The sequence below is a fragment of the Lepisosteus platostomus genome, chromosome 3, assembly GCF_059453375.1.
Source record: "Lepisosteus platostomus isolate fLepPlt1 chromosome 3, fLepPlt1.hap1, whole genome shotgun sequence".
In the NCBI taxonomy this organism is placed as follows: Eukaryota; Metazoa; Chordata; class Actinopteri; order Semionotiformes; family Lepisosteidae; genus Lepisosteus; species Lepisosteus platostomus.
The window spans coordinates 7324658-7349178 of record NC_142613.1 but is presented as its reverse complement, the minus strand read 5'-3'; the positions used below and the strand labels follow the sequence as shown (position 1 = coordinate 7349178).

The 24521-nt window shown below is 36.5% G+C and overlaps 1 protein-coding gene across 3 annotated transcripts in view; it reads right to left on the bottom strand.

The window, feature by feature from the left end:
- Positions 1–1178: 1178 nt before the first annotated feature.
- tacc1 (transforming, acidic coiled-coil containing protein 1) overlaps positions 1179–24521 on the bottom strand; it is a 63639-nt gene continuing 40296 nt past the window's right edge. For all 3 annotated transcript variants that reach the window (XM_088624186.1, XM_088624185.1, XM_088624184.1), the window contains exons 3-13: positions 20254–21367; positions 16300–16360; positions 14114–14309; positions 10165–10226; positions 7163–7297; positions 6641–6717; positions 6460–6503; positions 5927–6087; positions 5545–5651; positions 4356–4476; positions 1179–3636 (exon numbers count right to left, since the gene is read on the bottom strand). In XM_088624186.1, coding sequence (XP_088480312.1) covers positions 3568–3636; positions 4356–4476; positions 5545–5651; positions 5927–6087; positions 6460–6503; positions 6641–6717; positions 7163–7297; positions 10165–10226; positions 14114–14309; positions 16300–16360; positions 20254–21367 — 2147 coding nt within the window. In that variant the 3' untranslated portion in view covers positions 1179–3567. The remainder of the gene's footprint in view (positions 3637–4355; positions 4477–5544; positions 5652–5926; positions 6088–6459; positions 6504–6640; positions 6718–7162; positions 7298–10164; positions 10227–14113; positions 14310–16299; positions 16361–20253; positions 21368–24521) is intronic.

The window sequence follows — 24521 nt, the reverse complement described above, 5'->3', positions numbered from 1 at the left end:
TGATTTGTTTGTTATGCTTACCAACCTCTTTTTTGGAATCGATAATAAGCAAGTAACATATTTTGCTGACCACTGTGCAGTATTTCTTTAACACAGCATTAAGTTTAGTTTCCTTATATTTGATCTTTCTTATGAAGTGATCCGGACTAACACGTTAATTAGAGCATTAGCTCATTTCCAATCTTTGCATAAAATCGATTGTTTTCACAGTAGAGAGTACTTAAGATTATTCTTTTCAAAGCTATATTTATGGACCCGTCTGTTTTTCAGTCCCCTGGTGAATGTTTCCTTGACAAACCAGATTACACTGCCCTTTCTCACAAGGGTAATCTCACTCATTGCTCATTACAAATTGTCACTGACTTGACATCCACTTGGTGATTGTCATATGTAATTATTCTTGAGTGTAAGAGGATTCTATGATAGCCCTGACCCCAGACACGGTACGATAAAACTAAAACCTTTTTACATACACTCTGCAAAGCAAGCATTTAGTGTAAAAGCTATAAAATTCATTGCAGCAACTCGGAAGGAAATACTTTTTCATATTTCCATTCTCTTTTTCTGTGTAAATGATGTTATTACCCTGTGTGGGATTTTGTTATTTTGTCTCTAGATTATTATTTAAGAGCATGAGACTCTTTTGGTTAGTAATTGTTAAATGAATAATTACCAACTACCAATTACCATTTAAGATTCTCATTCACCTGTTCTTTTGATAAATTTCCATGGAAACAGCTTCTTTGGCCACTTTCATATGATAGATGTGCCAGAGAAAATAGCATTTTATGGTAACCCCTTACTGTACAATACTGATGCAATTCTCCTTGGTATATTTTGTCACAAATCCAACAAAAAATCATTAATGAAAATTAAATAATGTAATCATGTGAATGACCTATACCACGCTTAGACAAATCTGTAGAGAACAACAGCATTGATTGCTGTAGTCATTGAAAATAACTGTTTTTCAGTAAAGGTATATGTAATTACAGTCCAGCTCAAATATACTTCTGATGGAACTACTACTTATTATTCCAGTAGACATATTACAGTAGCCCTGCAAAATATTTAGAAATACACATGCAACAATACATGAGCAAATTCATTTTACATCAAGTTGGTGGTTTACAGAAAAACAACTAAATAAAGCACATATTACAAGCAGATTCTGAAAGTTGGTGATAACTATGATAATTTTTATTCAGGCAATGAGATATGGACAAAAATATATATTAGTAAACATTATAATTTCATTACATCTGTGTATGTTTCCACTTTACAAATATTAATGACACTAAAAAGTTTTTTTGCATATAAAACATACACGATCATATGGCAGCAATTCAAAAAAGAAAAAAGAACATATTAGTCACAGCAACAGATTTTCTATACTCTGTGTAAAATTAACAATACTGTTTACATTTGGCACAAAGATAGCGAAGTGTTTTGGCAGTTGAAAATAGTGTATTGATGTGTCACACGGCTGATGTAATTAAAAAATTGAAGTGCATTAAGAGTAAATTTGCATGAGTATTGCTGGAGTGATGTCAGTTTTGACACTGCATCAGGTCTTGAAAGGTTTCCTTGTTTAAATCTGGCATTTTGTTAGAAAACCGGGTGAAATTATACAATACGAGCGTGGCAATTCTTGCAGCTAGCCCATGCAGTCTTTAGGGATGGGAGTCATTCTGACTCAGGCTAAAATCACAGGAGAACTTTCTATCAGAAGAAATGTAATTGAAAAAAACATCAAAATGTGCCTCCCTGAAGCTTCTACAAAAATAGTGACAATAATGGAATCGTATTTGCCATTATTTCTTGATTTTTCCTTCCGGAATTTAGCTTCTCTTTAGCTAAATTTTAATCTAAGAGATTATTTTACAGGCATACAGTGTTCAATAGGTTCTTTGGAGGATACGTGCTTACAATAAAAAAACAAACAACAAATAAAACCAAATAAGAATAAAAATGGTTTAAGATCAAGACTAGGCTTTGTGAATTTAACAGTAAAGTACAGGAGCTCAAAGTATAGCAGACATTGTTCAGGAAATAATGAGATTAATGTTTCTAGTTTTTAAATTAGCATTATTTTGTCCTCACCTACTTTGCCACTCGAAAAGCCAATACTTAGCATCATAAAAAACTTATTTGAGAATTATTTGATGGCAAATACTGGGGGAGAATGTGGGCACACAAAGTTATTTTTCTCATCTTTAGGAGGGATGAATGCATTTGTTTAAAAGGATCAAATAAAATCAGTCACCAGAAAGATAATGACCACTTTAAATAATAACAATAAAATTACAAAAAATAATACATTTTTAAATTTGTTCTTATAAAAAGTGTTGGAACCAATACCTTCTGTTACATTTTCAATTTTTTTCACCATACAATTGTTCATATAGACACACTTACAGCACTATCTTCTGTGGCTTACAGCGGTGTCATTGCTGATAGTGGTTGGAGTAGTTTAGAGTTGAAATGTTACTGCAAGAGGTGTGAATGTGTTAAAATGTTCTACAGGGATCTATAACAGTAAAAAGAGACATTAAATGCATTAGTTCCCTTCCACTCCAAGCAAAACCAACAGGAACTCAGCAGAGCAACAGAGTATAAGTTGTGATGAGTGGTGAATGAAAATCATCAAGCATTGCTTTCACAATGGAACATGAAAATCTTAAGTCATTCTGCTCGTTACAATAGCTCTCTGTATTTCCAACATGAAGTATTTCCAAGTCATAGCTTTTCATAATAAGGAAATAAAAGTTTACTAATCATTCTATATACAATTAAGATTTGTAAGTGAAGAGGAAAAAAAAATTAAAAGAATTTGGTCACCATTTTTTTTTCATTTTAAATCCGACTGTAGCAGCAATTTGGTTGCGTAAACATTAGGATCAAGCTTTCCCTGTGCCAGAGTACAGGTGCTGATCTGGGGACGTAGTCCCCATTCATTTCAGCTCTTTCCTTTTTAGTTTTGTGAAACATCGCGAACTGCCAGGAGACCCCACTTCCCAGTTCTCACGTAACATTTCAGCTGGCATCAAACCTTTAGCAACTTTCAAACATTAAAATTCAAAATTTAAAAATGGATGGTTTGCACATATTTTTATCCATCCGTAGTCAGTGGATGAAAATGAAAGACCGATGAAACCACAGTTCTTATTCTATTAAATATTCCAGCGATTTGCCAACGGCAATCAATGAGCATCAGCAAAAGCAGTCCAAGGATCACAGTCTTCATGTAGAAATAAAAAAAAATACAAGCTCTTATAGTTTCTCTCATTTTGTTTGTTTTTCAAGTCTTCATTCCGAGAACTGCTGCTAAATATTAATATCAGATGACACTGCATGTACAAGTGATCTGTGGTTGGGGTATGCTTCTTTTCCTAACTGAAAAAACCTACTGCCTAATTTAGCCAGTGCAGAGGGGCTGATTTCATTCTATGGACACAGCTGATCACTAGGTAAGGCTAGCTGTCACATGCACAGTGTTGAAGAGGGTATTTTGGGAGTGGGTTCGGAGAGTGGCAAGAGCCTATATAAAGGATTCAAACTGGAGACTTAATCAGTTTTTCCCAGTTTAGCAATCAGCTCATCGCAGATCTTGGTGAGCTCCTCAATTTCTTGATTCTGAAATGAAAAGATAAGAAGACAGACACTGATTAAACACTGTCTAGCCAAAGCAATTTCAGTTCCATCCAAGACAGATTTCATACGGTGAAACTTTAAAAGCTCCACACAAAATGTTATGGGTTCATGTTGTTCATTACTGTTCATTTTTGTAGCATTTACAAACATGAAGCAACCAAGTTATACCAGGTAGTTACATCTGAATTTTGTAAAAAAATAAAAAGAGGCTTACAAAAATATTAAAATACATTAGGGTTCTGCAGCTGAGCTCCATTATATTAGTCTGATTATATTTTTAAAGTTTGGAGCCTCTGCAATGTTTTATTCTTCAGTTGTTTTAGACTCGGCCTCATAGTTACAATTTCTGTGTTGCATGGGAAGAATAAGGACTTACAGACATGCTCCTCCTCCACACCCACTTATCCTAGGAAAACACTGCCTTACAGAAGATTTACCACAGGCTTGAGAAGCAGTTAGTCTGTTGCCGACACCACTGGAACCCTTCTAGCTACAACCTAAGCTAGTAGCACACTGCCAACTGTGAGCCGTTGCATAGGAATTCCTGCTCCCTGTTAGCTTGTGACATGACCCAGGCTGAAACCACTGCAGCCTGAGTGAGCTTTCACTGGTTAGTGTACTTAGATTTGACATGTTTCTTGGTCAGTAAAAGAGATTGCTGTCTACTTGTCCTATCTGGCTTTTTCCCTGAACTGACTTACCTTCTGTTGAAGAGCCCTCTCCAGGGATTCCACTTTCATCTGCTCCTTCCTGAGGCTGGCATGAAGAGCCACACTCTCAGAATTGGCTTTGGAACGAACCTGAGCAATTTCTTCATTGGCCCTTCAAACACAAGACAGATGCAAATGTTTAGTGACCCACTGCTGTTTTCTTTTCTAATGTCTCGTGCTCCTGCTAAATGATAACACCAATCTTGGCATCTTGCACCAGCAGAAACAGTTGTGGACGGCTGGTCTCACCACATTGATCTCCCCACACCACACAAGAAACCTCTGTTTTCCTTCCTGTGAGTCCCATCTTATTTTAATATTATTTAATTGGGTTTCTACTATTATCTATTTTGTTCTTTTTGTGAAAATTAGGAACTAGTAAAAAACTGATACTAGAAAACAGTCACTGAAGGGAAGGCAAGCTTGTCTCTTTCATTCTCGTTTATTGCCAGACTTTGTTTCAACTAAAACTTTGTTGTTTCTGTTATCATCAGCAGCAAGACTAGTAATTTAAAGGACATCAGAGGCTGACTGGCTCTGATCTAAACTAATTCAATCTCCAATATGAAGAGCACTGAATTACCAAAACTATTAAAATATTTATATATGGTAATCAATATGGAATTTCAAATTCGTGAGGAAAGTCAGACCCTAATCCTACTTCAGCTCTCCTACAGTACATACAGTACATGTAGTACAGTATATCACGTCCCAAACTCCCCTTTGCGCATTTCTCTCACACCACTCCTGCCACCCCATCTTCACCCATCCAGCAGCTCCCCTGGCTCATTCCTCACAAAAGTGAGAGGGGTTCTGTCACCCATACAGTTAGGCTGCTGTTCCCTCATCTCGGTGTGTTTTTCTGAACAAAATCTTATACATTTCATATCTATATCACATTTATTAAGATCAGACTATATTACTGAAATAGTCCATACAGTTTCACTTCTTAATGTTCTGATTATTTCCCATTTGTCCTTTCATTATATATACTGTATAAATATATAACCTTCTGGGACTATAAAAGACAGAAGAACAAAACATTTTTGTAAATGCCAGCTTATGTGTTTTTCATTAAAAAATCCTAGCTCATTCTATCTCTAGCAAATAGAGAATTCAGCAACATTCATCAGATGAAGATGGCCTTTTAGACAAGTATCCTGTATCCCGTTTTACTTACTTGTCAAGTTTTTCCTCGGCATGAATCTTGAGAGTCTGGTACCGCTGCTCTTCCTGCTTCACTCTGGCCAGGTACTCCTGGGCACACTTCTTCAACACCTCCTCGTTCTGGGACACAGATACACATACAAAATGAAAAGCTGCTTCACTCTGCTTTGGCCTGGGGGAAGGTTGTCTCTGGCGTGCGATAACAATAATAGTTAAGGAGATATGTCCTTCCACATCTCTCAAGGCTATTTAGCTTTTTGTGGATTGTCTCTACTTCCGATAAATGAAATTACATTTGGGAATGAACTTGCCTCTCTTCTTCTTCACTGCATCACTGTGTTGTACAGCTAAAATGTATCTATTAGCACTGGTCAATGTCAGGAAAGACCACTTACCTTCTTGAAACCCTCGAGGACTCCCTTCATGTTCTCATACCTCCGGAAGAGGTCAGACAGGGAACGCTCCACTGAGTTGAGGTCTGCGATGGCTTGTTCCTTTTCCAGGGTGAGCTGCTGTATGTTTTTCTGGGAGTTCATATTTGTCCTCTGCTCATCCTCTACAGAATATATAAAAATAAAAGGACAGGTTTTAAGCCCAGCAGCTCTTCTTAGCCAGACAGGTGTGCTTTAGAGTTTTACTATCAGAACAGAAGTAAAAACAGAAATAAAAAAATGCATTTTCACCTCTTTGGCCTCAGATGTCAAATAAAAGTGGTGCAAGAAAAAAAAACATACTTTAGAAAAAGCAATCAAGGTCTACAAATTTTGAACTAAATATAACTTATTTATTTTCTTTAGTAATGTAATTAAATAGTTTTCATTTAATTTTGACATTTTTAACTAATGAGAAAAGTGATGCCATGATAAATCCTCTTGCTGGCTGGGAGCTTTCAAAGCAGTAAACCCATTCAATACAAACTCAAACTCACCTATCATCTGAGCAATGGTTTTCTCATACTCAGCCACAATTTTCCTGGAAAGAAACAGAGGTAGGATTAAAATGTTTTTATAATTTACTTGTTGTTCAACAGTATTTAAAAATCTTTATGTTTTTGTTCAACAATGTATTCCGTATGTTCAAAATTGTATCTACTGATGACAATCATGTACCTCATTTCTATGACCTCTTGTCTGCTTTCTTCGTATTTCCTCTTCCATTCATTTACTTCAATTTCTTTAGTTATGATCTGTAATAAAGGGACACATGGCTTACTAAGGAAGTATGGCTCCCATAGAAGAAAAATGAAAGATTCATATTCATAAATCAACAATTTATCGGACTCTAATGTGCATACGAAGTTTGATTTTAGAGAAAGATGAGGAAAATGTTTTCACATATTCAGGCTGTGATACTGTAGCACTAACTAGATATTGTATGAACCAAGATTCAACCAAAATTCCAACTCTCCTCCATCCCCACCCCCTCCCAGAACCTGAAAGATGGCTTTCCATTGGCCAAATACAAACAGTGTCTGGTAAACCTAGAACAATTATAAAGAGAGGAAACTGAAATTTGCTTCTGATGAGCAACAGATTTCAAACTGGCTGAGCCAGGTGTTATTTTGATATAATCTGGGGCAAATTTGGGCATATACTGCTGCTGGGAAAGACGCACACTCTGTTCCTCTTTACCTCTTCTCGAATAAGGGTGAGGACAGCCATTTTATCAGCCTCACTGATAGAGATGGTGTCTAAAACTGGACTCCCTTTGCCTTGGCCTTCACTTCCTGTCAGCTTTGTGCTTTTGGTTTTTGATGGGACATCATACTGTGGAAACAGCAGAAACACAAAGTCAGTAAAACAAAATGCATTTTAATTATATTTACTTAGGGATCAATATCTGCTGCTGCAGCATGACCTACAATAGTAAGTCATTTTATGTCACATCCAAAAAACATGCAAATATGATGTTAGTATTTTGCTGAAGGCAACCGATGGATTTTAACTGAGAACCCTCTCATTCTTTCTTATTTAGTATTATTCAGTCTAATTAAATGTTCCATCTCACTTTTATTTCCTCTACAGATAGGAAGAGGTGTGAATTCAAGGGTGGCATTGAGGTATGTTGGTGATGTCTAATTCTAAAAGCCCACATAAAAAAAAAACAAGATTAAGAAACAGAAAGCCTTTAATAGTTGACTGGGGAAACGATGGATCTCTGCTCTAGGTTCCTGAGCCCTCTGTGAGCAATCAGTGTTTCGTTTTGGCACCACAACAAATACAGAGAACACTCTCTTTTTGATAACTGGGCACATTTTTAAATAGTGTAAATGGTATGATATTATGATTAGACTTTCTTACATTGTTTCATTCAGATGTTTTCATACTTTATCTGTGCATAATTATTTGTTATACAGTCTAAACCCTAAGAAAGTATTTCTTTGTATACAGAAAATAAATTATGAAGAAAATTTGAAACATCATTGAATATTCCTACCATGTTCACTGCAGCTAAACCATCAGTCTATTAGATTCCTATTAATCAATAGTGTTTGTTCTCTAAGTGCCCTTCACTGGATTATGACACCGATATTAATCCACACTTTGATAATCTCCTTTATTAGAAAATCCTAATCCCTTTGTCACCAGCTGTCCTACTAAAAGAAAAGAGATTTTCTAAAGAGCTACATACATGTAGGAGCTAGAAAATCTGCAACACAAAAATGTTAAATTTTCCAAATTGTGTTTGCATTTGATAGGATTACCTTAACAACGCCTAAATAAAAAGTGGCAAGCATTTTGTCTATATTGTTAATTATTGGTAAATTTTTCTACTGTGAATTTTGTTCCCTGTCCACTCTCAGAACTGTCAATAATCATAAACTTAATAAAAATAAACTTTGTGAAGCACTAAATATATAGAAACCAAATCTATCCAGTGGTAAGTTTCAAATTTGTATCTTGATCAGATGTGTTTTTGAAAAAAAGGACAAGTACAATTTATTGATAAGCTACAGTATCATCAGGGACACATGAAAATTTTGGTTAATGTAATTCTAATTACTGTGTCACTGATCAAGACATATACAGATACATAAATTACTTAAAAGGTTAAGAGGTGAAAAGGCCCTAAAATATTTTAATAATATGAAAGCAAAGTAATAACAAGTTATTATCTCAATAGTGACATCCCTGTAAACATAATGTACCCAGAGCTAGATAACTGTAACATTACAGAACTGTCGTATTTCTTGCAATGTTTTTCGAGATTGTAAGATTACAACTGATGTGCTCCTCATACACTGGGAAAAACAGTAGAGGAAACATCCAATGGTAAGAATGTCAAAAAAAATCCTTCTAGGCCTTAGTGAATTATACAAATGCTATGCTGTTTACCAGGGGAAAATGCATGTAATAGATAAAAAATCTTGACTATTCATCTTATGTGTGAGAAAAGTCAGAATAGAAAGTTCAGCAGAATGTGAAGCGCCTGTGACAGGATTTTTTTCTCTAAAAAATACGGTCAACCATGCTTGCACTGGCATGAATGCACCATTCATGATTTGCATGAATGGTGAATATTGACAGTCAACAGAGACACACCATAGCTTTCTTACAATGGATAACCTACTTATTCATTATTCAGAAGAACACATGCTCCTACTGTATACACTACGTTGTAGAATTCCTTTCCATTTGATTAAATAACTGATGGGCGTTTTTTTATAAGCTGGGAAGATGCACTGAAGTAGGTCACAATTACCCACACTATAAATTATCACAAACTCTATGCTATGACAAGGAGATAACCATTTTCATTATTTTCACGGTAGCTGGCATATTATGTTCCCTAACATACAATGAGTATTTGAAAAGGTCACAAACGATAAGAGACCATTTGGTCTAATTTGTTTTTGTTGCTAGAGAAAATCCATGGCATTTCTTAAAAGAAGACAGGGCTTCAACAACCTGCCAGAGCAGCTGGTTCCATACTCCCATAAGCTTTTGTTTAACGAAGTGTCTCCTGTCCTGAGTTTTAAATCACAATCTCTGTCACTTCCATGTGTGTCCTCTGGTTTGTGTTTCACTGAGGCCTCCTGAGGAATTTGAATTGAATTGGGTCCCCTCCTAGTCTTCTCTTTACTACATGTAATGGACTCTTCTGGAACTGACACTAATGTTCATACTCTAGAATTGGACTGGAGCTGCACGTTCATGTCTCATCAGTTTACCTCCACCTAGTGGAAAGGCACTGTGGCTGCTGTTTTTTCAGTTAATAATAATGATAGTATCTTCACCCCAATGCATTTCAAAGTGTTCCTTCTCTATGTCCTTATTTATAAAAGGAAAGCTTTTTCTCATCCACTGCTGTAGTTTAGCAACCACCTGGGTGATGTTCAACAGCAGCCCCACTACATAGCTGATCGGGTAGAGAATTGAGAAGCTTTACAAACTGAATAAAGGGAAAAGGTTAGCTCGGCCAGATTGGTCTGGCCCAGAGGTGAATTCATCCAGGACACTGGAGCCATTACTCATATTCAAACAGTGCCATGGTACCTTTAATGACCAGTACCACAGATGATCAGCTCATCCAAAATTTACAAGTATGATATTCAAGGATTTCTTCCAATATCTAACTACAGTATAAAAAGATGACTAATAATGTTTTAATTATTTACGAGATATGTACTCACCAAAGAGCAGGAATCTTTGCATTCCAGATCATCTGGAGTGTCAGAAATTCCCATTTCAAGTCCTGTGGGGAAGTAAGTTGTCCAACTTATTATCATTAAAACCACTGCACATAATAATCATAAGAAGACCTGTAAACCTAAGACTGGATTAGCTTTCATACAATTTGACATATGAAAGATTCTGCTCTAATAAACTGCAATTGGTAGAGACCGATTTTCGGTTTTCCTTTAAATGAAAACACAACATTCCAATATTACTCCTGTCAGTGATTTTGAACCTGCAGTTCATTTAGATTTTCTTTGAAGGGAGTTTCTATTTCAGTGCAATTTCCCAGTCCACAAACATTTCTCCTAACTATAAATACCTGTTAATTGATTAGCTGGTGGAAATGGTTTACAGATTTGATTCTAATTAAATTCCTTCAAAGAAATCAGCAGAGGGCAGCATTGTGCAAAGGTTTATAGATAACTTTAAGTGCTTTACTGCTGTGACCACTACTACTAGATTCAATTCAAATGAATATCAAGCATGCAATCAACTATCCATGTCTATCAGGTTTTAGACCAATATCACATTTAAAGTTAAAATGATTATCTTTTGCATGCCTATGTAATATGTCTGTGGTGCTTCCATTATTGGGTAATTTAATTGTCAGCCTTCTACGAACAAGAAAATGCCACTGATAAGCAGAAGAAGTCATGTACCAGATACCAAGACAAATAAAATTACAAAACCGGCAACAGTTTAGGACTATCACCATGAAAACAAGAATGCAGTAACAGAACACGTATTAGCTGCCAATACCAGAGTATTGCTAGGAAATGGTTTTCCATTCTTACATTCTGCTGACTAAAACAGATTGATCATAATAATTGTACTTGTTTTTGTTGAAAAACAGCCCTAAATCTGTCTGGGAGAGCAGGGGAAGAGGAGACCCTGTCACTGATTTCCTTAGAGTGCCTTAAGTCAGGAATCTGTAAAAAGTCATTCATAGCCTCTAGGTGTTTTTTAGAATATGATACAATGAACACTGGTACATCATTTCTACTTGGTAAAAAATACTGTTAGAGCTCCAACTGCATGTTCCACATCTATCTCAGACCATGTTCGTGCACTTCCTCAAACTGCACTCCCAAAAAATGCATGTCTGTGATTCTGTAACCTATACATTATTCCCAACACTGTTTCTATACTGTCCACAACAGAAAATCAGATCACAACCATGGTTTATAAGAGACTTCATTGTGCCTGCTGCTACAGCTTACTGTAGTGTAATATTTATCCTGCAGGTCACCCTGTATTAATTTTTATAGTATTGTTACAAACTGCTCTGATATTCTATTTCTGCAATATGGTGTGTAAACTAATTGTAACAATTTAATGAAAGAAAAGAAACATATCAATAAAAAATGGAGAAAAAAGAGAAGAATGGCCATATAGATGCTGTGTATAAAGCTGTAACATGTACAACCTGTTTGATACTTCTATTTAAAGGGGAACTGCAATCCCAATTTTTTCAGACCAGTTATTAAGTCTTGGTTTAAAAAAAATAATGTATTGACATTATAGAAAATAATACAAATTCTGAATTAAACAAAACCATGAACTTTGTGAAAGTAATGTACTGTAAGTCGCCATGTTGTTGCAAACTCGCATTTGAGTTCCCACAAATTACGACGTGATGCAGACCTTCCTGCTCACTAGTCTCCGTAATGACTAATGTACGGAACCCGGGAGGGCCCATCAGTAGGGAAAAAAAAAGTTATATCGAGGGAACGATTTACAATTCATGCGCACGAAATAACTAAATCGTTCCCTCGTTTTCTTTAATTCATGCGCACGAAATAACTCAATCGTTCCCTCGTTTTCTTTAGTTCGTGTGTACAAAATAATGTTTTCTAACTTGTTCCTTCGCAATTGGTCAACAATAAAGCCAATCACTTCTTCTATGTCTGCATATCACCGTCGGTAGAGCCCATTAAACCCGAGAATCCTCTTCAGTTGCCGCTTGCTGACGGTGATGCCCTGTAGCTACAATGCCCTGATATCTCTAGGAGCTGGGGATAAGGCTGGCGTTCAAGAAGCTTTCTATGTGCACACGACTACCATGACACAAAGGCAACAAAGGAAAGAGAAAACGTAATTTCGTACGCATGAATTAAAGAAAACGAGGGAACGATTTAGTTATTATGTGCGCACTAATTGTAAATCGTTCCCTCGATATAACTATTTAGTGCGCACGAATTGTAAATTGTTCCCTCGATATAACTTTTTTTTCCTACCGATGGCCCCTCCCGGGCTCCGTACTAATGTATTGTGATGTAGAACAAATATATATAGGATGAAATGTGCAGCAGACATTTCACTGCACAAATTCTAATGTGATCTGCATGGAGAGTTAACAAGTAAATAGTATTTGTCGGCAAAACCAATTGAAAGCATGATTTCTATGGATTATTGGATTTCTATTGGATTAAAAGATATGTATTCACAAGCCTGATTGTTCACAATGTTGTAGGGCCACACAAATCTGTCACCGGATGTTTTTTGCTGCGTTCTGAATCGCAGAACATGGCGCTATGCACACGTGAAAATGTCAGTTATTTTGTAATGTAAATTAGTTACTGTGTACATTTTACTTTTATTGCAGTTTGAAATGCACTCAATGCTGACTCTTTCTGACCCTGAAATACGAAAATAGAGTTACAGTTCCCCTTTAAATATAGGCCTGAGAACAAACCTAATCTAAAACTGTAGCTTTCAAGTGCTTTTCCCAATTTGCATATATTAATGCAGCACAGCTGAGATGCCTCAACAAGTTAACCCATTATTCCATTGCAACTTAACCCATTATTTCATTACCTTTTTACAACTAAAATGGAGAAAAGCAAGTGATTGCAGAAGAATGACTGTGCCGATTTCAGTAGTAAGATAGAATTAAATTTATTATATTGATTTCTCTTCCTACTCATTCCTCCCTCAGCAGTTCCCTTAGAGGGGGAGGTAGAGACTCTATGAATAATGCAGATGTAATGCCTGACATATACAACTAAAAATGCTACAGTTGAATTATTTGGGGAGGAAAACTGACATGAGAAATGTTTAAAGGTCTTACATTTACTATTTACATTATTTAACCAAAGAAGACAGTAAAATACTGAGTTGTATCATTTAACAGTTGGTAAACTGTGGTTCTCATCACTAGTCACACAGAAAAAGTAGGCCTTGTTGCCATGGTGAAGTCTTCTCTCAATCCATGGAATTATAAGTGAGTTTGTGCTACTCATCTGCAGTCCTTGCCTGACGACTAGAGTGATCTTATTTTATCTTGCATAAAAAAGGAGAAGAATAGAAATCTAAAGGGTTCTTAATGCCTCTACAAATCTAGGATTATTTCTGTAAGGGAAACAAGCTGCAATTTGCAATAGTAGTGTCATAATAAGAAAGACAAATCAAATAGTTTTAAAATAAATGTTCCAGTTGTCTTCATTAGAATCTTCTACAAGGCTACATGCTAACACAAAAAAATATAAATTACAAGAGCCCAATTGATTTGTTTGGTTACTACTAGTTACTAATAGTCTATAGCTTTTCTTTTTCTTGTGTAAACAGGTGTTGTGAAAACATCAGCATGACAATTAAATAGGGCTCAGGAGTAGGAGAGTGTTTACACACAGGATAATATGGTTATCCGTCGGTAAAATGTTCTTTCCATTAGTACCAACATCTCATCAAGTGGAGAATTCTACACAGTGAAACCAAAGTAGGCCTGTCAGAGGAAGTCAAAGTCAGTGTCTGATTGTAGAGTGAAGAGAGGTGATCCTATTCACAATGTGCCTCTAGAGCAAGGTTCACACCTCAATTTCAAGTTGTCAAATAAAATTGTAAATCAAAATACAGGCAGGATGAACCCATGGTAACACAACTCTAAGAGAAGACAGGACGTACCCTCACTGGACAGTTTCTTTGTATTGACTGAGTTTGGCAAGTTGGAGCACTCGAAGAATTCCTCCTCATTTTCACCCTTCATCTCTGGCTTTCCAGGTTTCTGGCTGGAAACAGTGGATGCAAGCTTCTCTTCGTCTGTGGCATGCCCCTCACGATGAGCGATATCAGGGACTTCTGATACCACAGGCTCATTGTCCTGTCAATAGCATGGATACATGACACTTTATTCTTGCCTAACCAACTCACTTCAAAATGAGCTGTCAAAACAGAACTTGTCCCTGTATAATCTCCTTTGTTCCAAGCTACACAATGATTCATATTAAAGGACATTAATCTTGGATTAATTAACTTGGAGACTTGAGGTACCAAAGGGCATTGGCCACCTCAAATCAGGAAATCTATTCAACATCAGCAAGAAAACAGGGACCTGGGAAAACATGATAAAATACATTTAGGAACATTCGAACAGAGAACAAGAGATGCAGTATGTGTAGTAATTGGTATTATAAGGTTGAAGACCAGGAGTCTGGAAACAACTGCCTAGCCACATGATTGAAGCTGACTCCAGGGGATGCGAATTCGATCTCATATTGTTGAGATTAGATCATAAGATCATCATTGGATCATCAACCTTCTAGCAACCAAATCAGGAAGAAAAGCATAATGGTTTTCTCTTGTTTGTAAACTTTCTTATGTTCTGATGGCAAATGCACAGATTTTTCTCTTACCACACAAACAAATTGTGCTTATGCTTAATATTCTAACATTAACAAGAGAATGAAAACTTGAACGAACAAACCTAAGCTAACTACAATGCCGCAATAATAATAATAATAATAATAATAATAATAATAATAATAATAATAATAATAATTCACACCTATATAGCTCTTTTCAGGACACTCTTCACTTTTTCAGTTGCCACTGCCACTCTCAGAAACCCCCTTTTAAAGTGTGTGGGAGTAGGGAACAAGCTACCAAGACATGAAATTCCTAGATCAATTCGCTACTAACAAACAGAGAATAAATCTTAGGATTTTGTAACCTTCCTTATTTTCTATGTTCTAAAAGGGGGCTCTCCTGCACAGGCTTTCTCATAGGAGTAAGAATAAAGAGTAAGATTAAATCACTGTGTATGCCTGTTAAGTGTTTTTCATTACCTTTCATCTCTCTCTAGTGTGTCTAAAGCTGAGGGAGGCACTGTAGGCCTTGGTAACTTCATTCATCATAAGAACCTACTGAAAGTTCTAGTTTTACCACAAGAAAAAAGACCTGCCAGTCCTGTCATTACAACATTACAATAATCAATTGCAATGAAAATCCTTCTCTATTTCTTTGCATACTGGATATGATGAATTATAGAATGAGCTCAATTACATGACGCTACGGAACGAATAGCATATACACAGATGCACATACTGCACATCGCACTGAGTTTCTGCCCAGGATTTTGTTGCCTGCTGGGCTTTTGTTAGAATGCCGCCCAAATGCATTACACATAAATAGGGTGTGAGTCATGCACTGTCAGGATGCCAAGCAGGGAGACAAAGAGAATGACAAATTAGTCACCGCAAAAAGAGAAATCCCCTTCCTAAAAGAACTCCCGCAGGTACATCATGTTGTAAAAAAGGACAGAATAAATAACAGCTTTATCGTGGGCGTGAGAACTTTTCACTGGTGTGCTGAGGAGCACCTGAAAAGTGCACAGTACCAAATGGATGCATGTGAACATGTAAAAATTAAACACTAATTAGGGTTTATATTAAAAATGTAGCAGTGTGTGTATCATGTGAAATTTGGTATCATATTAAATAAATCTCAGATTTAGTTTTTGTATATTTTTACATACTGTATATTTTTGACACCTGATTAAAGGAATATTAATGTATGTGCATCAGGTTTTTTTAATGGAAACTGCTGACTCTGCGTATTATTTTAAATTAATTCAAAATACATTGACTCTGTACTGTTATTCATTATTATGTAACACTGCGTTTGGGAAAAAGAAAGCCCAAGCACTCTTTTCCCAGAAAAAATTTCATGTCTCACTCCAAGTACTGTATGATTTCAGAGATACAAGAGAGCTTCTGACATGATTTATTGATTAAAAACACTTTATTGGATATCTGACAAGAAAGCTATTCTTTAATTCTAAAGTAATGTTGATTTTTGGTACTCAGTCTTACCTGACCACAGATATCCAAAACCAAGGACTGGTTTTCATATTTCTTCACTTTGCAAGCACCCCTAGGAAAAAGAGATAAAGTGAATTTATGAACACAGAAACTGAAAAAAGCATGGAATTAAAATCTAGGGCTATAGTTTCCCTGACTCTTCCTGGAGAGATGATATAAACACAAATGAAGCACATCTGTTGCATTTAAGATATTTCAAAAGATTTAAAGAATAGGAATGTTAGTGTTCCAGTACAAAACAATGTCATGCCTTACAAAAACCAATTGAAGGCAACCGACCCGAACCTGTAGTGCTAATGTCCCGTCATTCCTGGGCCTTCCCTGATTTACTTCCGTTGACAAAAGAGAGGGATTCAAAGCAAAGAAACACTATTTTTCATAAAGACATCATCTAGCACATGCAGATGCAAGTAATGGCACTCCTTTATTCTAAGACAACTCACTAATCTATGGAGTATATTCTATTTAAATGTAACATCAATAATGTCTCTTCTAATTATATTAAACAAATTGTAATTAAGATACACTACTGAATCTGGCCAGCTACTAATTCAATACCAATACGTATTCTCTATGTAACTAAATTCCCAAAGGATAGAAAAGAACATTTTGGGATTACATTTTTAAAAACCACAAAACAAGTGTTTTGTTTGCCTTGAGAGCCTCTTGTTTTGCTGAAGGCCTAAAAACGACAGCATGCTGTTGTCAAACACAGAAAAGACTTTTAAATTGACACCTGCATCATCCTGTTTGAACCAGTTCATCCGTAAACAAACCACTCCCCTTATGTAAGGCATGCGTTCAGCCATAGATCAATGTCATGGGCAGGACACCAAAGATAGCATTGTTCTTCCATGAAGATGAGGCATGATTTGTTAGGAACTCAACATGACTGAAAGGTACTTTTTTTAAAAAAAGCTTTTGACTCACTGCACTTAAAAAGCCATCACAAGAAATACAGTACTAACACTGCATGATAATATCAACAATGGATTAAAAAAAAGTTACCCCCAAATCTGGACACCACATACCTCAGCTCATACCTTAGCTCACCCTTTTTAATGCTTTCAATTGATCTGCAAAGATCACTTCAGTTTGCCTTTGTAAGTGAGAAACAGAAGGCTTAAAGGTCTAAATTATATAATACCACTAAAGTAAGTGAAACATTTTGGATCATTCAGGGCTTCTACTATATATACCAACTGGTTTAGTCAAACAGGTTCTCTAACAGTGTCATATTATCAGTGTAACCCAGGTTCTCTGCATTATCTTTAGTTATGTGTAGTTTTTGATCAAGGCCAAAGGATGCCTCATGGGTTATGAGACACATTGCTTTTTTAGCGTGGAGAGGAAAGCAGCAGGTAGCAAGAAAAAAATCTGACTATTTAATGACGCTTTGAAATAGTCATTAAATAGTTAATTGTTCATATACAGTATAGTATGATTGCCTTGTGTTCATGCAGAGGTTTCCACAGCTATAAAAGATGGTGTTTGCAGGAGAGTTTGTTATGGAACGAAGATGTGTTCTATAATCAAACAGCTTGATAAACTTTAGAATATCATTAAAAGCACTACAGTAGCTATACTAGCAATAAAAAACAGTATCTAACATGTCTTTTTAATGTAATGTGTTTCTGGAATATTTGTTTTTTTATTATTAGAAATATATAACTCATGCCAACATAAAATATGAAAGCATACTGTAATTATTAATTTACCCTTTTAATAGAATAGTTTACACATCTGATTAAAGTGTAATCACAGTGGGAAGCTCACAAAGTTTGTGATTTGTTGTTTTTGTTGTCTTTGATGAATTGTGTATGACTGTTAAATACTTTAACCAAGTAACAGCTAGTTGCTATGATCAGATAACCAGACCACTGGAGTTCCTCATATTTTCAGAGATACCCTGTAAAAATATCTTAGGACATCTGCCTGTCAAAAAATTCAAACAGGCAGAAGTATTAAGGTATAATTTTGTTTTAAATCTTATAAAGAATAGGGGCATGCAAAGATGCTTTTACTGCAGTCTGAGGAGGGAGGGATAAATGTCCACATTGTAATGTGTAAAACTATCAAGGAAGCAAATAGGAAGGAGCCTAAAGCTTCTCTTTGATAAATCAGCTGGCTGTTTTCCATGAAAACTCCTTGCTTAATAATACACATGAAAATATCAATTTAAAATAATAGGGATGATGTATAAATGCACATTTTTGAATTTGAAACAACTATTTTATATTAAAATATGTCTCAGAAATGTACATCTTTTTTCAAAATTTTAAAATCATGACAAAAGCTTTAGTATTGACACACGGGGAGGAGACCAAGGAGTGCTTTACTGAGCAGGAGGGGGGTCGAGAATTGGAAGTCAGTGAGCCAACACAGCACGCAACCCAGGCCACAATGACAGCATGACCAGGGACTCAATGCCCATGCAATGGGATGCACAGATAGGTGTGTGAGAAAGACCAGAGGCAAAGCACAAGCAGCGCCCAAGCAAATAGATGGGAGAAGTACTTACAACAGAAAACAGAGAAACCTCACTTGCTCAGAAGTCCTGATGTACACACATGACAGGAAAGAAGAGAGACGACCACAACACAGGGAAGACAGACAGATGGACAGTTAGAAGATGAGGAGAGAGATAAAGATACCATGTGAGAGTATAAGCCTGTTGCTCACACAGAGGGTAGACAAGCCCAGAATGAAGAGGCTGGTTAATAAAAGGGAGCAAAGGATTGTGGGAGGAAAATCTCTTCAGAACACTGGAAGAAATGGGAGCCATGTAAAATTTTGATATAGATGTAAACAAAAGTAGCTGCAGAAGTTAGGGCTGTAAACTCTTTTCAGTTCAAGGTTTCCAACAGTATGCATGTTGTGACTAGAAGACATTTGTACAGGGTAGATGCTCTGAAGTGCCACAACCCACGCAGAAACTGTCATGATTTTCATATCATGCATCACATACAACATGTACAGTATATTATGCTTTGCAAAGAAATTGACACATTCACCTCCAGAAAATGCATAATATAAAACATTATAAATATAATTATATTCATTTATATTATTATTTTTAAGGAGGCAGTATATTTACAAAACAGTTACTTTTGAATGGAAAAAATACTAGAAAAGTAGAAAATTTTAAATTAAAAGTTACCAAAAACAACAAAAGGGCTCATATGCTTGTTTTCTGTAAAGCTCTATGATTTCATAACACTATTAATAAAATAATAGTCTATCCATTAGTAATGATACAATGATATAAATGTTCCTATTCAGATTCACTAGGCCGAACTGCATCAATATAATATGAGTTTATGCCTCTCCTTATACATTTATGACGCTCTTTAAAAATGGTCAGATGCAAAATAGGATGATAGATTTTCATATTCATTTTTTATTTTTTCTTGTTGTTGGGATTTATAATGCAAATTAAATACTTCTTATTTTAAGTTGAGCAGCGTACAAAGCCTCCAGTAATGTGAGAGTCTGAAAAGTTATAAAATAAAGCAAAAGAAAAAGAAAAAAGGAGTACTGCAGATTTGTTTACGGTACAGACTTGAAGAAAAACAATACTTTTAATTTTCTTGTTTTGAGTCTCATGCTTTTTTCATGCAGTTTTCTTGCACGATCAAAATGGTGATTTATTGAGGTAAAGACTAAATGAACTTACAATGAACAAGTACAGTGTATTTTAAAAAATAGGAAACACATCTTTACACAAAGACTCCAGTGTCTCAAATAACCCATCTGACACTAACCCAGCCCATTCATTGAATTGAATATGACTGGGATTTTTAAAGAAACATTTTGATGGGATTGGAAGTTCATTAAGCTACTGATACCTAAACAAGCAGAATTTCCTCCTCTTGTTTGCAACCTTTCTTAAATTCTTAAGTCATCTTAGACTACTTTAGGAACCAAGAGTATTTTAGAACTCACGTAATTAATCTGGACTTGGTCTTCTTTGGTGACTGTCTCCCTTTCCCTTCAGAGTCCAAGGGGAGATCAAGTTTCTCTGTATCCTCTTCAAGATTGGCATTTGTAGAAGAGTCCTGTGGTAACTCAGGAAAGCTCTTAGATGGTTTAAAGGGGTCTATGGAGTCATCAAAGTTGTCAGGGTTAAAAGTATAAGATCCTTTGGGAAGGACGGGTGAGCTGCCCAAATTAGAGGTCCCACCAAAGGGATTGAAATTAGGATCATCCCACTGGCTGGGATCAAAGTTGTAGGATGCCTTAGGGATGGGGACTTCCTCTAAATTCTGGATGGTGGGAGCAGCATCAGTGTTCGGCTCTGCTGGTTTAGACTTTTGTCTTTTGGGGGTAAGTCTGCTGCCAGGCTTTTTTCCCAGTCTTCTTGGTGGTGGCTTCTTAACCTCCCCATTCTCACCATCGTCCATTAACCCAAATTCCATCTTGACAGGTTTAGCCTCATCTGGAGCACCCTTGGGAACATTTGTGACATATTCCATCTGATAATTGCCTGAAGAAGAAGGTGGAGAGTTCTGCAGCTTGGAACCACCACTGGCAAAAGGGTTGGCACTATCATCATAATCATCTGGATTGAAGCAGTATGTTGCCTTAGGAACAGGGATCTCATCTTCTACTTCAGCTTGGTTGGTGACACCCTGTACTCCCTTTATGCTCAGGGGTGGGGGCCTGACCTTCTTCGTTTTGATCTGATCCAAAGTGGTGTCATCACCAGATTCATGACCTGCTTCCTCTGTGCTGACCACCATTGTTTCAGCTGACATATCCAAGCTAGCAGCTGCAGTCTCAATTGCCTGAGCTGGCTCAGAGTCAACTTTGAGCTTGTGCTGACTCACAGGCTTTCTCAAACCTATGTCCCCAGTGACAGTGAGATTTGCTAGATTCTGAGTCACATCAGATATGTTATTAAGTGCGTCTACATTTTGCTTTTCAGCTGAAGTTAACTCCTCAGCACTGGAGATCTTGGGAACCAGGGTGATCTCATGCTGGTTTGAATTTTTATCCAGATAAGTATTCTGATTCCCACTTGATTTAGAGATCAGCTGTTCATCATTTTCCTGCAGCCCTGCAGAAATGACAAAACAATGTTATTTTTAATTTATTATTTGATATATATTTATATTAATAAAACTATTTCAAATTTTTAAATAGTATTGAAACAGCTAGTTCAGAGAAAATTGCAGGATTCACTTCACTTTAGCCAAAGTGAGATGCTGAAGGAATTTTTAGTTGATTTTAATAACAGATACAGTATATGATACAGCCAACCGATCTTCTACCACACTTTTTGGTAAGTTAAAGGCTAAATTATGTTTGACCTGACTCTATATCTTTGCAACATATATTAATATACCTCTCCAAAGCACATGTAGATGAACTGCACAAGCAATTGATATACAAGCCATAAGTTGAAAATAGCCTCAGTCAATATTTGCAAGAAAATTATAAACTTGATCAATTATAGAAAATGTAGCAATTTCCAATTTTGTTGTCATTTAAGCTAGAACTATTGATATTTATTTAAATAAAGATCAATTAAGTACCAATTTCTGTGCAGTTTCTCGATAGGATGGTGAAGGAATTTTAGTTGGTTTTTAGTTGGTTTTCATAATAGATATCTGATATAGCCCACATGTTTTCTATTACACTCTTTCATAAGTTATTTCATTACTGGAAAGAAAAAGGCTAATGTTATGTTTGATCTGACTCTATGAAAAAACTCACAACAATGCTACATGATTAAGTAAAAAATAAAAGCAATATAGGAACTCTCAATTTGTTCTTTGGGCTAGGAACTGCAATTTTGCTTATTTATTTATAGCCTGCATAGCAAAGGAGGGCATAGTGTAGTGAGTTAGTCTCTTGACTCATAATTATTGGGTTTTGGGTTCAAGTCCCTACTACAGACACTGCTATTGTACTTTAAGTGATATGCTGAACCACAATTACTGCCATCCACAAAAGCTATATGTACAGTTCTTGGGACCAGCATTTGTTAGAGGTGGTTGTTGTAATGAATTGGTGTGCATTCTGATTGCTTAATGCCATAGGAATCAGCATAGGATAAACTCTGGCCCAGGAAGCTGTTGTGTCTTGATTATAATCTACCACCCTCCCTAGTCTGTATACTAGGTCTGAACTTTTGATGAACTCATTTATTTTACTATTATTTATTTATTATTTATTATTTTATGTTATGTACAATGTTTGATTGAAGGTTTATGTTTTATCTATATGCACATGTACAGTGCCTTGCGAAAGTATTCGGCCCCCTTGAACTTTTCAACCTTTTGCCACATTTCAGGCTTCAAACATAAAGATATAAATTTTTTATTTTATGTGAAGAATCACCAACAAGTGGGACACAATTGTGAAGTGGAACGAAATCTATTGGATTTTTGAAACTTTTTTAACTAATAAAAAAATGAAAAGTGGGGCGTGCAAAATTATTCGGCCCCTTTACTTTCAGTGCAGCAAACTCACTCCAGAAGTTCAGCGAGGATCTCTGAATGATCCAATGTTGTCCTAAATGACTGATGGTGATAAATAGAATCCACCTGTGTGTAATCAAGTCTCTGTATAAATGCACCTGCTCTGTGATAGTCTCAAGGTTCTGTTGAAAGCGCAGAGAGCATCATGAAGACCAAGGAACACACCAGGCAGGTCCGTAATACTGTTGTGGAGAAGTTTAAAGCCGGATTTGGATACAAAAAGATTTCCCAAGCTTCAAACATCCCAAGGAGCACTGTGCAAGCGATCATCTTGAAATGGAAGGAGTATCAGACCACTGCAAATCTACCAAGACCTGGCCGTCCCTCTAAACTTTCAGCTCAGACAAGGAGAAGACTGATCAGAGATGCAGCCAAGAGGCCCATGATCACTCTGGATGAACTGCAGAGAACTACAGCTGAGGTGGGAGAGTCTGTCCATAGGACAACAATCAGTCTTACACTGCACAAATCTGGCCTTTATGAGTGGCAAGAAGAAAGCCATTTCTCAAAGATATCAATAAAAAGTCTCGTCTAAAGTTTGCCACAAGCCACCTGGGAGACACCCCAAACATGTGGAAGAAGGTGCTCTGGTCAGATGAAACCAAAATCGAACTTTTTGGCCACAATGCAGAACGATATGTTTGGCGTAAAAGCAACACAGCTCATCACCCTCAACACACCATCCCCACTGTCAAACATGGTGGTGGCAGCATCATGGTTTGGGCCTGCTTTTCTTCAGCAGGGACAGGGAAGATGGTTAAAATTGAGGGGAAGATGGATGCAGCCAAATACAGGACCATTCTGGATGAAAACCTGTTGGAGTCTGCAAAAGACCTGAAACTGGGACGGAGATTTATCTTCCAACAAGACAATGATCCCAAACATACAGCAAAATCTACAAAGGAATGGTTCACAAATAAACGTATCCAGGTGTTTGAATGGCCAAGTCAAAGTCCAGACCTGAATCCAATCGAGAATTTGTGGAAAGAGCTGAAAACTGCTGTTCACAAACGCTCTCCATCCAACCTCACTGAGCTCGAGCTGTTTTGCAAGGAAGAATGGGCAAGAATTTCAGTCTCTCGATGTGCAAAACTGATAGAGACATACCCCAAGCGACTTGCACGCCCCACTTTTCATTTTTTTATTAGTTAAAAAAGTTTCAAAAATCCAATAGATTTCGTTCCACTTCACAATTGTGTCCCACTTGTTGGTGATTCTTCACATAAAATAAAAAAATTATATCTTTATGTTTGAAGCCTGAAATGTGGCAAAAGGTTGAAAAGTTCAAGGGGGCCGAATACTTTCGCAAGGCACTGTATACATGTGAACATATAAATCATCTCACCAAATGATTTACGATTCAGGATTTTAGCTGACAAGAAAGATCAAAAACATGGTTGTGTTGCTGAAAACATATTGAATAAAACCCACATGCAGCAGTTACGTAGTTACTTTTAGATGGAAATGCTGCTTGTTTTAGGAACATGTTTTTGAGATTTTGTGAATTTTTAAAAATATTTCTCTCAATACAAACTGAATTTCTGCTGGTAAAAGAACTGGTTTTGCCCTTCCATCAGAGTAGCAAGTTCTTTTCTTTATAATGTCAAGGGTATTCTGTCAGCAGAATCCCAAACAAAAGCTGTAAAATCCACCAGGTGTTCCTTGTTGCATCTGAGAATATAAACACATCACTCAAAATGTTCTGGTGCACTGTATGTGTTCCCTATA